Raw genomic sequence first — 14,315 nt, forward strand, 5'->3', positions numbered from 1 at the left:
GCTGCCCTCCAAATGTGTTGCACTACAACTCTCATCAGCCCCTGTCAACTATTAGTGAAGACTGATTGAGGTTCAAACACAGCCCTGAGAGCATCTGGTACTTTCATCAGCCCTACAACCTCCTCCAATTAAGATAGTATGGAAATCTGCAGATAAAACATGGAGCTATGGGTTGTAGCCAGCTACATTCTACTCAGCGTAGATCCACTGAAATTAGGAGGCCTAACTAACCATGTCTAGTAATTTCAACAGGTCTACTCTTAGTAAAACCTCTTTTTTCCAGGGGAGCAGTACAAAAACATTTTGCCACCCCAGCTGTTATGGTGTCTGGCAAACTGCAAGCCCAGATGGGATGCTGCTTGCACAAGACATGTGGCTGCGTTGCAACATCATGCTTCACACCCAAAGAGTGTTCACTAACAATTCCTCGTTATCCTGGGGAAATGTGATAAGGGGGGTGCCACAGGGTTCTGTCCTGGGTCTGTTGTTGTTCAGCATCTTTATAAACAACTTGGATAAAGGTATTGAGGGGATGCACATCAAATTTGCAGGTGACATGAAACTGGGAGGGGTAGCTAATGCTGCATAATACAGAATTGGGATTCACTATGACCTTAACAGATTGGAGAACTGAGCCCAAACTAACAAAATGAATTTTAATAGGGACAAATGTAAAGCCCTGCATTTAGGTAGGAAGAACCAGCTGCACAAATATAATGGGGACATTTAGCTTGCCAGTAGTACAAGTAGAAATGATTTAGGGGTCTTAGTAGACCCTCAAGCTCAACATGAGTCAATAATGTGATGAAGCAGCAAAAAAGTGAATGCTACTCTAGGTTGCATCAACAGAAGTCTAGTGCCCAGATCAAGGGAAGTAAAGTAGGGCAACGGGGAGTAATTACTCATTTATGTGTACAATGGGCACAGTGGCATAGTTTGGAGCTTAGCCAAAAGGAGGAGATTGGATGCTCTTGCTTCTGTTACAAACTAACCATCGTTTCATGTTATATCCAAACTTGGCCACAATGTATTTAGCTTTATCGACATTTTACAAGGGATGCGGGTGGTGCAGTGGTAGAATCCACTGAGCCTCTTGGGCTTGCTGATCAGAAGGTTGGTGGTTCAAATCCCCGTGACGGGGTGAGCTCCCGTTGCTCGGTCCCAGCTCCTGCCAACCTAGCAGTTTGAAAGCACGCCAAAATGTGCAAGTAGATAAATAGGTACCGCATTGGTGGGAAGGTAAATGGTGTTTCCATGCGCTGCTCTGGTTTTGGTGTTCTGTGGCGCCAGAAGTGGCTTAGTCATGCTGAGCACATGACCCAGAAACACTGTCTGTGGACAAATGTCGGCTCCCTCGGCCTGTAAAGTGAAATAAGCGCTACAACCCCAGAGTAGTCTGCGACTGGGCTTAGCTGTCAGGGGCATTTACCTTTTTTTTAAAAAAAAATTTTTTTTACAAAAACATGCCAACTTCATAAACCATATTTTACCCTAGTCAAAATGAATACAGCCATGCAACATTTCGTAAAAGGAATTAGGAAAAGAGATGTCTCATCTGTTTCTGAAATGATATAGCATTTGCTCTGACAGTGCATTCTTTAACCCACTGAGGTCTAGTAAGCAGTAATCTCATGATTATTTTACAGCATATGATGGACTCTAAAGAGCTGTTGCTGCAGAATGTTGAACATCTTCAGCTTAGAACTTATAAATTAGAAACAAAAGCAACCGGCACTCATGTAGTATTCCTTCTGGCGCTGATACTCTGGAGCAGACTCTTCAGTCAGCATTGAAGGTATGAGGTTTCAGCCCTTAAAATTTATCCATTTGTTTCTGGTGACATAGAACAGAACACAAGCATGCAAGCAAGCAAACAAACAAACTACTGTCCAGCATATTCTGATTGCCACCAAATGGAAAGCTCTTATTCTTTGCAGAGGTTTCGGCACAACAAAACCCAGTACATCTCTCCAACAGCTTTCGGAAACAACAGGCTGTGTTCTGAACCAAGAATACCAAATGAAATATTCACGAAGTGCATTAGTGCACTAGAGCCTACATTTCGGACAGACATGGAATCCAGGCACAATCCAGCACTTCAGAGACCACTAAAGCCTGGCTGCATTTCAACAGTATTGGGGTTTGCAGAGTCTTCACAAAGAAGGAATACTTTCACTCTTGCTCAGCTCATCCCCGTTGCTCAGCCAATAAGGATTGCAGATATATGAAGCAACGAGAGACAGCATGGGACACACCTGCCATCTGCCCACTTTCTTCTGATTTTATTAGACCACTGGTAACTCTAATGCAGGGCTGTGGAGTCTTTTTCAGCCCAAGGGCAGCATTACCTTCTAGGTATTCTTCTTAAGTGGGTCACATGCCCGTTGCAGGTGGGGCCAGAGACAAAAGTAGCACAGCAACAAATGCAAAACAAATGCACACGCTATCTTTACACAATAGGTAGTTTTACACACACACCTGCAGTTTCTTTTGTTTTAATATTTCTTTACTGTAAATACAGCAGCACTCTTTGATGCCCCAACTCAATCAACTGGCATTTCTGCTAACCCTGGGACCAAATAAGAGTGGCATTTAAATAAGATCTGGCTAATGCATTAACACACACACCAGTTTGGACCATAACCGAACAAATCTGGCTTTGAATGAACCTGTCTGAACATTCAAGAGGTGAAATTTTAATTTATCCCTTGAATGATTCAGTAAGTCAATAAGCAAACTAAGCAAACAATGTTGCTGTGCTTTAAGCAAAAGAGCAATATTCGGGTGGACCACATTTTTTAGGATGCACTGTCAATTCTTGCAAGGGAGAATTGTTGCTGAAAGTCCAGACCTCAATCCCTGTATTTTCATACCACCACCCTCCCCACATAGAGCAAATACTAAACCAAGAGTATGTCCTGCTGTGTGCATTGGACTGATGATCATTTGAAATAGCCCAATGGTTGCCATGAAGTCCATGAACTCCTGAGCTAGATCTGAGGCATCCCCACTGTGGATGCTGAAGTCACCCTAAAACACAGTTCTTGTTTCCTCTAACATCATACCCAGTTCAACCTTGGCCAGCACAGTCAGGGAGGCTGATTAGCAGTAGGGTGGGCAGTAACAACTACAGCATCCCTAGCCAGTCTCTTTGGCCCAACACCAGATGCAAGCTTGAATACATGGGCAACTGTTGGGGACAGTGGCAAAGCATCCATTGTTACCAGCAAGAGGGTATCAGGCACAAGCACCTATCACAAGGTGAAGGTCTGCGTACCTGGCTTCAGAAAGGCAGCATGAGGGCTCTGGCAATGCCCCAGAGCCACCCTGTCACATTCTCAAAGCGTAAGTACTTGCTAAGCTTTGGGAAGGAGGCCCAAGGGTTCCAGAGTCCTTGTGCTTCCTTCCCAGTGTCGGCTAAATTCACAACCACATTTTTGCACAGGTGTGGGAGGGGAGGAGGAACAAATAAATGGAGAGTTGGTTCCTTCCTTCCTTTCTTCCCCACCCACCTGTGAAAAGCTGTGACTGCATAAGTAAAGTAAGTTACCTGTACTCGATATGATTTTTTTAAAAAGGTACTTTTTGAACAGCTAAAAAGTAGAATGGATTCCTTGAAGATTTAACCACAGGGAAATAACCCAAAGCGTACAGCTCAGTATAACAGATTTTGCATAATGCCATTAAGCCTGTCATCTTACTGGCAATTCTGAAGCCAAAGATTTAAAAGCTGAAGAGATTGTGGATTCACCGTAACACTAAAGGAGCCCCAGTAAACATCACTGTGCCTATTATTACAAATGCATTTCACATTTATGGGATGTGTCATCCTTAATTCCAGGCAGATTAAGTGGGAATTGCACTGAGCACAGACTAATACCTGAAATGTAGCAGTGATATCAATACAAAATCAAATGAAATATTGCATGAGAAAAAACAGCTGCTTGAGAACAGGACCTCTTTGTTCTGCACTTTGGGCTGCTTTTCCCACACTAGTTCTGAGGTATGCATCTTAGATGTTTTAAAAGTACAGTTAAAGCATAATGTGCGAAGGCAACAGGCATGAGTTTGCACAGATACACCCCTTAGGCTATGTTAGAATATAATGTTATAACTAGGGTTTAGTGTGATGAGGTGGAGCCATAGCCAGTCTTGGACTTATGCATTCCCTCTTCTTCCTCTGGCACAACCACATGCTTCTGCTTTCATTTTCAATTAACTGCTGTCATATGACGCCCCCCCCCCAAAAAAAACCTGTGGTTAATTTTCACTATGATTTGCTGAAATGAGAAAATCTCATTAAGCACGGTTTGATGCTGATGTGTTTCAACAAACCATAGCTAAGTTTAACCATAGTATATCCAGTTTGAACCATCACAACCACCTGTGGTTAATTGAAAATGAAAATTAAAGCTTCTAACCTCCTCCACAGCCAGATAATACTACTCAGTGATTTAAACAAGACCAGAAAACAACAAAAATAGATCAAAAGAATAGAATTTTATTTGTAAGGAAATTTATTCCCTAACAAATGGTAAAGGTTAGGCAGTTACAGATCAACACTAAGCAAGCTGATGTGCCTTCCTGATTGATGGGACCCCACTCCAATCATGGAATGAAAATCCTGTTTTGATCAAAACCTACTAAATTCTTGGTCAGCTCCTCCTCCGTGATCTACACAAATCATGACATAACCTTCAGTATCTGATTAGTTAGGGCCTTCAAATGGATTTAGTATTCTCATTTTAGTAATAAGGGCTCAGGCTCAGGTTGTTTGTTGCTGAAGCAACACCAGAACTTTGTGTTCCTCTAGCACAGCCTGAATCCTGCCTTTCCTCAGAGCAGTGCAACAGGAAGGAAGCCATGTGTTCTCCCTTAAGGACTCTCTTTTTAACCATATTGGGAGGGTCCAAAGGAACCCCAGTGGTTCACTGGATGCTGCACCCCATGAGCTCAAGAGTAACCTATTAGTGCTACACTGTCTGCCTTCAAAATGGATATGAAAATGAAGTCCCTCCAAAATACAAAGACTCATCCACCCAAGAAAAAACTCACCCCACTCTCAAGTGACAGGAATCTACTACAAGATTCCTCATCAATTACTCTAATGGGAGCCATTTCCGAAACTACCCTCTTTTTGTATCAGCCATCTAAGTTTATTACTGCTAAATAATTCACATAATTAACCAAGATGCAATTTGGCATGCCTCTCCCCAATCAACAGTAAAAAAAATATGGTTTAAGAAACAAGTTCAGATCAGCAAGACACTCAATTGATTAACAGAAGAGGGCAGGGAGGCTGATGGGCTAAGACCTTGGGCCAAATAATACTACTGAGCCATTCAAAGCACAAATTTTATAGACATCCATTCCGGCTAAAGCCTTGATTGAAAGGAAAACAGAAGTTTACAAGGATGTAGTAGCTGAAATTCTGTCTGCCTTTATTTGAAAGTCTGGAATCCTAATGAATCCGCCAGTGCCACCCACTACAACACAATGGTGGTGTGGTGGGGAGATGAAGAGGCAGCTGATTCAGTAAAGAAAGGAATAATGTTGAAAAGAGGACAGATTGTACTTACACTTCAAATTCAGTACAAGTAAACCCAAACTCTGTACTGAAAATAAGATTGTGCATCAGTATTATCTACAATCACTTGAAGCTGCTCACCAGAGAGTCAGATAAGAGCCTCCCCACTCCCCAGCCTTACCTGGGGAATCTGGGGGCTGAACCTGAGACCTTACGCGCACACTGAAGGAGGGGGGGGGGTAAGAAAATAACTCTGGGAAATTCACAATTAACTTCACAGAACATATCCCTATTGATAAGAAAATGTGGGGAAACGATCTTAGTACTTAAAAGTGTTGCAATCAGTACAGCTCAAACGTTTCCCCCAAAAGCTGGCAGTAACCCATTACTGTTCACTGCTGATTCTGATACTGTTCACACTTCATTACACAAAGCCCCTTACCTGTATATCTGTGTCCTTTACAGGCTCTAGAGGCTCAAATGTTGTTACAGCACTAAGACTCTCCAACCGCTGGGAGATGTGGGAGATGTCAAGACCTCTGGACCCAAGGAGAACTGATCTATAAGAGACATGAAAAGGCAGGGGGATGAGACTACAAATACTTTCACAGTGACAGAGCGGGATCCAGAAGGACCCCAAAATTATGCACTTGCTCCTTCAGGGAGAGTAGCAACGCCATCCAGGGCAGGCAATTTACTGACTTCCAGACACACTCACAGAGCCTCCATCTTCCCAGGATTCAGACTCAATTTATTAGTCTTCACCCAGCCCACCACTGCATCCAGACACTGGTTCAAGGCCTTTTCAGCCACTCCCAGTTCAGATGTTACAAAGAAACAGAGTTGGGTATCATTGGCGTACTGATGAGACTTTGCTCAAAAACTCCTGATTGCTTGAGGAACTGGACGTGGGGAAGAGATTCATTTCCTTCAAGGACACAAATCACTCCATGTATTGAATTGCTGGAGCAGCTTTGTATTTGTATCCGTATCTGCAAAGCCTACAAGCTGCATGTTTTTATCAACATCCAAAACTGCATCACTGAAGCTTTATCTTCTGCAAAAGTAAGCTAGTTTGGACCTTAAGCTGCCTCTGTGTGGTGACTGGAACTGGGGGCAACTTCCACTACATGGGCATCTTACCTCAGACTCTCAACACTAATGACCACTCCCAACAGCTTCATGTAAGTGTTAAATGGCATCAGAGACAATATAGTGCTCTGTAGCACCAGTAGATCAAACGCAAAGGGCTGAGAAGCAATAATCCAGTGCTACTTTTTGCCCCTGAAGATACAACTGGACCCACTGTGAAACAGTGCCCCTGATACCCATCTCTTGTAGACAGTCCAGGAGGATATCACTATCAATAGGATTTACTAAGAGAAACAGGTTCACAATCTCCCCTCTCAATAGAGGTCATCCACCAGGGTAATCAAGGAAGATTCATTCCTGAACCCAGGTTGGAATGGGTACAGATAATAATCCACCCTTCCTCCCCAAATGGTGTCTAGGACAGCCCACAATAAAATTACATAAAAGCAATTTAAAAGTACATCATAACACATTCCACAGAGAATATAAAAAGAATGACCTACAGTGCAACCCTAAGTATATCGCTCAGAATTCAGTCCCAAGGGGTTCATTGGGGTTTACTCCCTAGTTAGGTCTGCTGCTATAAGCATCTTACCAACAAGACCAAAAGCTTCAAGCAAACCAGGAACTTACGCCTTGACATCTGCCGTCTCCTGGGAAGTGCGGGTCAGTGTCCGGGAGCGCAGGCGCTCTCCTGCTTGCTGGATCTCTTGGAGGTTGCGTTCGACATGAGGAAGCTCAGCGATGCCCTCTGTTTCTGCTGCAAGCTGCTCTGCCTGCTGCAGGAGCTCCCCAAACCCTTCCCCATCCATTTGGGAGGCTGCTCACTGTGTGGACTGACCTGAGGGAAATGGGTATGAAAAGGCACCTCAGAAAGAATGGAATGTACAATCATGACAACCTGAAAAGGCTACTGACAACAACAATGTCAGCCTCCAATTAACCTGTGTGAAAAAATAATAGACTGAAGCTTGCTGTGGTCAGTCTTATGGATAAAAGCAAAATATTTGCCAGTCCATCACCTACACATCACTTGTGCATAAAGAGGTAACCCTAAAGACTGTAAAAATTCTAGTGACTGTCATTAAAAGAAAGGTCTCAGTGATGGTCTCAGAGTTTTAAATTGTATATTTTTTAATTTGATTCAGCAATTTATGGGCTTGTAATGGCTGGTGGCTTATAGAAATTTCTTTCTATCACTGGAGAGGTGGTATGGTAAGCTCATCGCACAAAAGGCATTGTTACTCAACTCCAACAAAGGGTTAATTGCAAGGATAGCTTAGCATCCATACTACAAGAAATGTACAGAACAAGGGTAGCATAGGTAAGTCTTTCTTACCAAACCTGTCATGATTTGTTTTTTCCATGTAAAAATGAAATCTGAATGTAAGCTTATTAAAGCCTTCACTTATCATCTTAGGTAACTTTAAGAGGAACTAGAAAAAATGATGGCTGATAAGGCTATCAATGTCATGATGGCTGTATCCTACTTCCAGACCTGGAAGAAGAGTAGCATGGGAACAACAGCAGGAGAGCACTAGGACCCTCCTGTACTGCTTGTGGGCTTTTCAAAGGGCCAGATAAAGGCCTCATTTGTGTCCCCAGGCCTGTGCTAAAGCAAGAAAGGGAGAGCCAGGAACCAACACTGCTCTACCACAGAGGCTTAGTTGCACAGCTATGTCACCTGAAAGACCTGGAAGCAATGGACACCATGGCCGTTGCCATAAAAGGGACACAGGCTGACTGCCACAGACCACAAAGATAACTATGAGCTGTGAGCAAAGCAGTCTCTGCTTCTAAATTTAAGCTCTGATCACTGGCTCACAAAGTGGTCTCAGACAAGCTATATTATGGGGATATTGATTATGATTTTTATTATCTTAATACATGCCTATCTTACAGGGCTGTTATGAGTCAGCTAAACATGGTTAGAGTATTTTGAATTAAGTGTTGTACAAGTTATTTGTATTATTATGACCAAAAGGCCCTGAAGCCTCAGTGCTACTCCCCTTTCCTTGAAAGCTCCTCAGGTTCAAGTCTCTGAAATTTATTTATATGCTTGTTGACAATTTATATTCTGCTTAGTGACAATTGTCTCTAAGCTGTGTACAGCAAGTTTAACAAATAAAATAGAAACAAACTCAGATAAAAACTAACAGATAAATAGAAATACCATGTGGTCTTTCAAATGAGCTAGTCTTAAAACAAATTACAGGAGTGGGATCCGATCATTCAATTAAAGCTTTGATCCCAAGTGGGTGCTTTGCACTTTCTTCTATATATTTCAAGCTTAAGGTCCAGGGGAAAGCTATAAATCTAGAAAATATTGCTGTAGAGGGCTGTGCTTTGGGCCCTGCTCCTGAAGTTCCGGACCTCCTATAGAAGCCAGCTCAGTGTTGTAGCTGAAACCCTTGCAGATTTCAGAGGAAAGACTTACCAGCAGCAGCTGGCAGGAATCTGATATCCTAATCACAGTTATCTTCCAGAAAACCCACAAGGGGCTCCCATCCGACATTAACACTTTTCACATGTATTCCCGCGTAGGAGTCATTTCAAAGAACTCTCAGGGAGGAATAAGTTATGCCAAAACAGGCTGCAATCTGTTAAGTGCTTTAAAAGCCAGAATTTATAAAGCTTGATTTTCACTGTGCCAACCCCACTCCATAGTCTTACTTTTCACTTCTGTTTGCATTGATCTGCCTGTGGTAGTTTATTTCTCTTCCTATGTGAAGTTTGTTGATCTGTCCAATCTAACCTTTTGTTGAATTCCCAAAGCATCTGAGTCAGCCCATCCTCCACTCTGCTTAAGGCAACATTTCACTATTAGAGTAGAAATAGAAGCAATACTTGATGGTTCAGACAAACTGATAATAGGTATCAGTATAAGACGGGGAGTAGGGATGCGGGTGGCGCGTTGGGTTAAAGCCTCAGCACCTAGGGCTTGCCGATCAAGAGGTCGGCGGCTCGAATCCCCGCGGTGGGGTGCTCTCCCGTTGTTCGGTCCCAGCGCCTGCCAACCTAGCAGTTCGAAAGCACTCTCGGGTGCAAGTAGATAAATAGGGACCGCTTACTAGCGGGAAGGTAAACGGCGTTTCCGTGTGCGGCTCTGGCTCGCCAGAGCAGAGATGTCACGCTGGCCACATGACCCGGAAGTGTCTTCAGACAGCGCTGGCCCTCGGCCTCTTTGAGTGAGATGGGCGCACAACCCTAGAGTCTGTCAAGACTGGCCCGTACGGGCAGGGGTACCTTTACCTTTATAAGACGGGGTGGAAATCTTTCTTAGCCTAAGGGCTGCAATTCCCTCATGGGCAAATTTCTGGGTGTTACATGCCTCTGCTGGGCAGGGCCCTACAGGAAAGTAGACACAGGAACATATATGATTATACCCTTTGCATAGTAGGCTATGTTCAGTTAGAGGTTTCTATGCACACTTCCATTTCTCCATCCAGGCAATCAAAAGTTATTATAACACATCCAGAATGCAAAAAAGAAAAAGAAAAAAAAGCATTTGACGAGTGTATGGAACAGGGCTGATCAGAGGACTGTAGCCTAGGGAGGGGTATGTGGCCTGAGCAAAGCCCCAGTGCCCAGTGAAAGAGGCCTGGAGGGCTGCCTTTGGCTTCTAGGTCTAAGGTCCCCCACCCTGATACAAATAAAGCCACTTCCCCTCATGCCATGACGTTTAAGAGTGACCAAGAAGCAGAATCCAGGATAGAGCTATGTAGGTAAGAACAGGCTTCAGTGGCTGGGGTCTAGAAGGGTCTAGAATATGCTTGTTCCCTACAGGGAAGTGTGCAGTGTGCACCCTGGAACCCAAGGCACAGAGAGCGTATATGCCTTTTCCCAAGATATGTCCTACCCATCCTGACAAGGCTTTGCTCCTGAAGAAGAAAAGCTAATCCCAGAATTCATGCAAATGCCAAAAAATGCAAATAATCAGGCTGGCTTCAGACAATGGAGACCATGTGAACCTCCCCTATCGCCAGGCCCTGGGCTCTTTGCTAACGTAAATGGCCATCAGACTTCAATAATCCAATAAATAGCGCAGGCGGTGGCCATGGAAGCCAGGGAGAGAGCCAGGTCACAGAGAAAAGGCAATTTCATGCCCTGCAATGCAGTACAGGATGTCGCCTCAGCATCTCCTTGCAAGCTGCTTCCCCTTTGGCAGAGAATGACTGTGCACTGCTGACAGAAAAGCCTCTGCTGGCAGACAGTGACCGAAGCAGTTGCCCTCCCACCCAGTTAAGGCTGCCACTGCCGGTTCCAGAAGGTGCAGCAGTGCGTCTGGTACTGACAGAAGGAACAGCACACGCTCCACTTTGATCCGGTTCACTTCTCTTTTTCATTAACTACATCGTCGGTAAGACGACACCAAGAGCACCGGCAAACTTCTGCGACGACAATGAAGCCACTAAGTATGTAAAGCAAAGCACACTCCATGGGCTGCTTCCGATGATGCATTTCCCTGCTCTCGCTTTTGAACGGCACACAGGGAAGCAACCATAAATCAGTATAAAACACACATGCAAATCTGTAAAAATGCTGGAATGATCCTGAGAATATTGCTAGATTTAACCCACATCTGGCCTTTCTTCTATCCAAACAGAGTGGGGTGGGAAGGGCAGTAGGTGGAGAGAATTGGAGTGAGGATCAGGCATCTCTCAAACCAACCTCACTGAAAATTATTAGAAATGTAAAAAGGTACTGTTACGTTTATTTTAAAATAAAATAGTACTTTTATTTAAAAATAGTACTTTTAAAATGAACTGTGCAAAAAGCATTGGTAAGGCTAGCTGACAGCACTGGATCACAAAATGTGATTCAGAACCTGGGTTTGCCTCGACCAGCCATCCCCAAACTGATGCCGTCCTGATCTTTGGACTACAACTCCCATCAGCCCTAGCCAGCAGAGTTATGCTGGCCAAGACTGATGGGAACTCTAGTGCAAAATGTCAGCAGCATACCTACAAAGGCTGGTATTTGTACCAAGGAAAGCTTATCCCACAAATCTCCAGATAAAACTGCATTTGAATCAAAGCCTTGGCATTCGTTACATTTTCTAAAAGTGAAGGTTTTAATAAAAGCCTTAAAAACAATATAATAAACATCCCCGTAACTGGAGCCTCTTTATACATCTCTGTTCCACAGCTCCAAATTATGAGTCAGGAACTAAACTACAGGTGTAGGAAGCCTATAGAAACCTAGCTTTCAGCACTACCCTAGCAGGGAAGCTTGAAAGGGTAAAAAGAAAACTCCTATATACTGTACATAGTTCCACACAATATAAATCTAGCTAGTGAGAGTCAGATTTCATTTTAAAATGGTAGGTTTAAAAACAAATAAAAAGCTCAGTTTTCCTAGGTTAAAATGGTTAAGCAGTTTTGTATGTGAAAGTTTCAGCTCTCAGTTCATCTTAAAAACAGCTAAAACTAGTCTCATTCATAAAAGCTGGAATTCAAGCTACACCTTAAAACTTTGGTTAAAAAAAAAAAAGTATGAGCAGACAGTAATGGATGCTAGGAAAGAATTTTAAAAACACATTGCTAAATACTGGGGGAAATACATCCTGTTTCATTGAAGCAAAATGGGAAAGTGCTGCCTCAGCTGAAGCCTCCCTTATATCCCTTGGATTTTGCAATCTGTGGGGAGTGAATTCAGGAGGCAGGGTCCAACAATAGAAGGCTATGTTTGATTATGGCGAATTTTGAATGAAGGCAGCAGCAGGGGCAGGGGTGGGGGGTGAGATACTTAAGTGCTCTTGTTGTTCAATGGTTATTTAGCCCTGGACCAGCCAAGAAATAGGGGGCTTTCTTCCCAAATGACAGGATTCAATATTTTCCAGACCATTGGTGCACAGAAGTTATAGCCTTTACATGGATTGAATTTTACTGCATTCAAGGGACTGCAGTCAGACTCTTAATGTGGTTGCTCAGTATGGAAAGCAATAGCACAGTCATGAGCGGAATGATGCCAGAATCATCACATCTGGCTGAGTAAAAAGCAACAACTGAGACCCCAAAGAGGTGGATCTGGCAGAAGGTAGTAAACTAAGTTCTCTGAATCAAATAGTAGTCCAAAAGCCAGGTAGAGCAAAACTCATCAAAATCAAGATTGAAGATCTGTCAATAGTTCCTGCTGCATTAAGCCAATATCTGTGCTCTGAAACAACAACCTCCATTAAAATGAAACTATAATGTTTGGAAAACAGAACAGAGAAATAGCCAACTTCTAACAGAAAAATAACCAGTCTACAATTTATCACTTGGTGAAACTTAAGAACGTAAGGGCCTACATATTAGGCCAACATCCTGTTCTGACAGTGGTCAGAAAAATCAAACAGTGCCTGAGGGCAACACCACTCTCCCCTGCTGAGCTTTCCAGCAACTGCACATGGCTGGATAGGTCAATTAAATGGAATGCTGGGCCATTCATTTTCCTCTAGTTGGTCAATGCAACTCTTGCCAATATACAATGCGTGTGCATATGTGTGTGCACACAGCTCATTCACATTGATTATGTATCCATTTATAAAGGGCTCTTGTTCCAGAATAGGAACTTTTTTCAATCAAAGGGCCACATTCCCTTCTGGGGGTCATATGTCAGGGGGGAGTAGGGCCAGCAAAAGTAGGCACAGCAATAAACATAAATTACCGTATTTTTTGCTCTATAGGACGCACTTTTTCCCCTCCAAAAATTGAGGAGAAATGTGTGTGCGTCCTATGGAGCGAATGCAGGCTTTCCAGGCTCTCGTTCTCCAGGCTTCAGGGATAGCCGCGCACAGCCCCTCCGGCAGGGAGAGGCTGCACGCGGCTATGGTTTCTTTAGCCCTGCGCAGCCTCTCCCAGCAGGGAGAGGTTACGTGGGGCTAAAGAGGAAGCCAAAACAGCGAGTGGGATCCATCCCACTGGCTGCCTTGGCTTGTGCCATAGCCCCGCACAACCCCTCCGGAAGGGAGAGGTTGCGCAGCCTGTACGGTGCTCTTTGGGGCTGGAGGGGGGAAATAAGATTTTTTTTCTTGATTCCCCCCACCCTAAAAACTAGGTGCGCACTATGGTCCGGTGCGCCCTATGGAGCGAAAAATACGGTAAACCTTTGTACAGTACACTAGTTTCTGCACACACACTAACACCCCACTCTGTATCCTCCACACAAGTAAGCAAGAGGCATTATCCGAGTTCAATGACACATTCCACTCCGGCAAAAACACTTAAGCTGTTGAGAGGTGTGTCCTGGGCAGAATCCCAAAGGAAGTCTGGAAGGTAGCAGTCTGGGGTTTTCCACTGCTGCTACAGCATATTTTTCAGTGACAGATTGAAAGTAGAAGTTTCTGGCTTGACTGCAGTAGAGTAGGTGGTCCCCCAGGGCTGGCTAAGGCAGAGAATGAGGCCTGGGCTTGCTTCTCCAACACTGCTGTCTGCTTCTCAGCTATGCAGCCTACAACTATACCTGCATTGCAGACGGGGCTTCACTTGCTACTCCAGTTGGCCTCTCTCATACCTCTGATAAGTTGCAGTACACTGGACCAAAAGGTTAGTCTCTAATGCTCTAAACCATTTTTTAGACCCTTTTCTATTCCTTCTCCCTGATTCTCATCCACTTCAAATCAAGGTTGTTGCCACCAGCTGATCCTTCTTCAGCTTGATTCCTTATCCTGGAAGAGGCTTACACAGTCTCTCTCTCCCCCTCCACCCTTTTT

At 43.9% G+C, this 14,315-nt stretch overlaps 1 protein-coding gene and 1 long non-coding RNA gene across 3 annotated transcripts in view; one reads left to right on the plus strand and one right to left on the minus strand.

Moving 5' to 3' along the window:
* LOC310683263 overlaps positions 1 to 14,315 on the plus strand; it is a 418,618-nt gene that overhangs the window by 119,538 nt on the left and 284,765 nt on the right. The gene's annotated exons all lie outside the window — the stretch shown is intronic.
* NUP93 (nucleoporin 93) overlaps positions 1 to 14,315 on the minus strand; it is a 67,631-nt gene that overhangs the window by 49,773 nt on the left and 3,543 nt on the right. Inside the window, exons 1-3 of one of the 2 annotated variants that reach the window (XM_083452865.1) lie at positions 9,293 to 9,312; positions 7,253 to 7,460; positions 5,970 to 6,087 (exon numbers count right to left, since the gene is read on the minus strand). In XM_083452865.1, coding sequence (XP_083308991.1) covers positions 5,970 to 6,087; positions 7,253 to 7,431 — 297 coding nt within the window. In that variant the 5' untranslated portion in view covers positions 7,432 to 7,460; positions 9,293 to 9,312. Of the gene's footprint in view, positions 1 to 5,969; positions 6,088 to 7,252; positions 7,461 to 9,292; positions 9,313 to 14,315 lie in introns of those variants that run through there. The other variant, XM_083452864.1, reaches the window with a different exon arrangement.

This window comes from Podarcis tiliguerta (genome assembly GCF_965153285.1).
Source record: "Podarcis tiliguerta genome assembly, chromosome: 8".
NCBI lineage: Eukaryota > Metazoa > Chordata > Lepidosauria > Squamata > Lacertidae > Podarcis > Podarcis tiliguerta.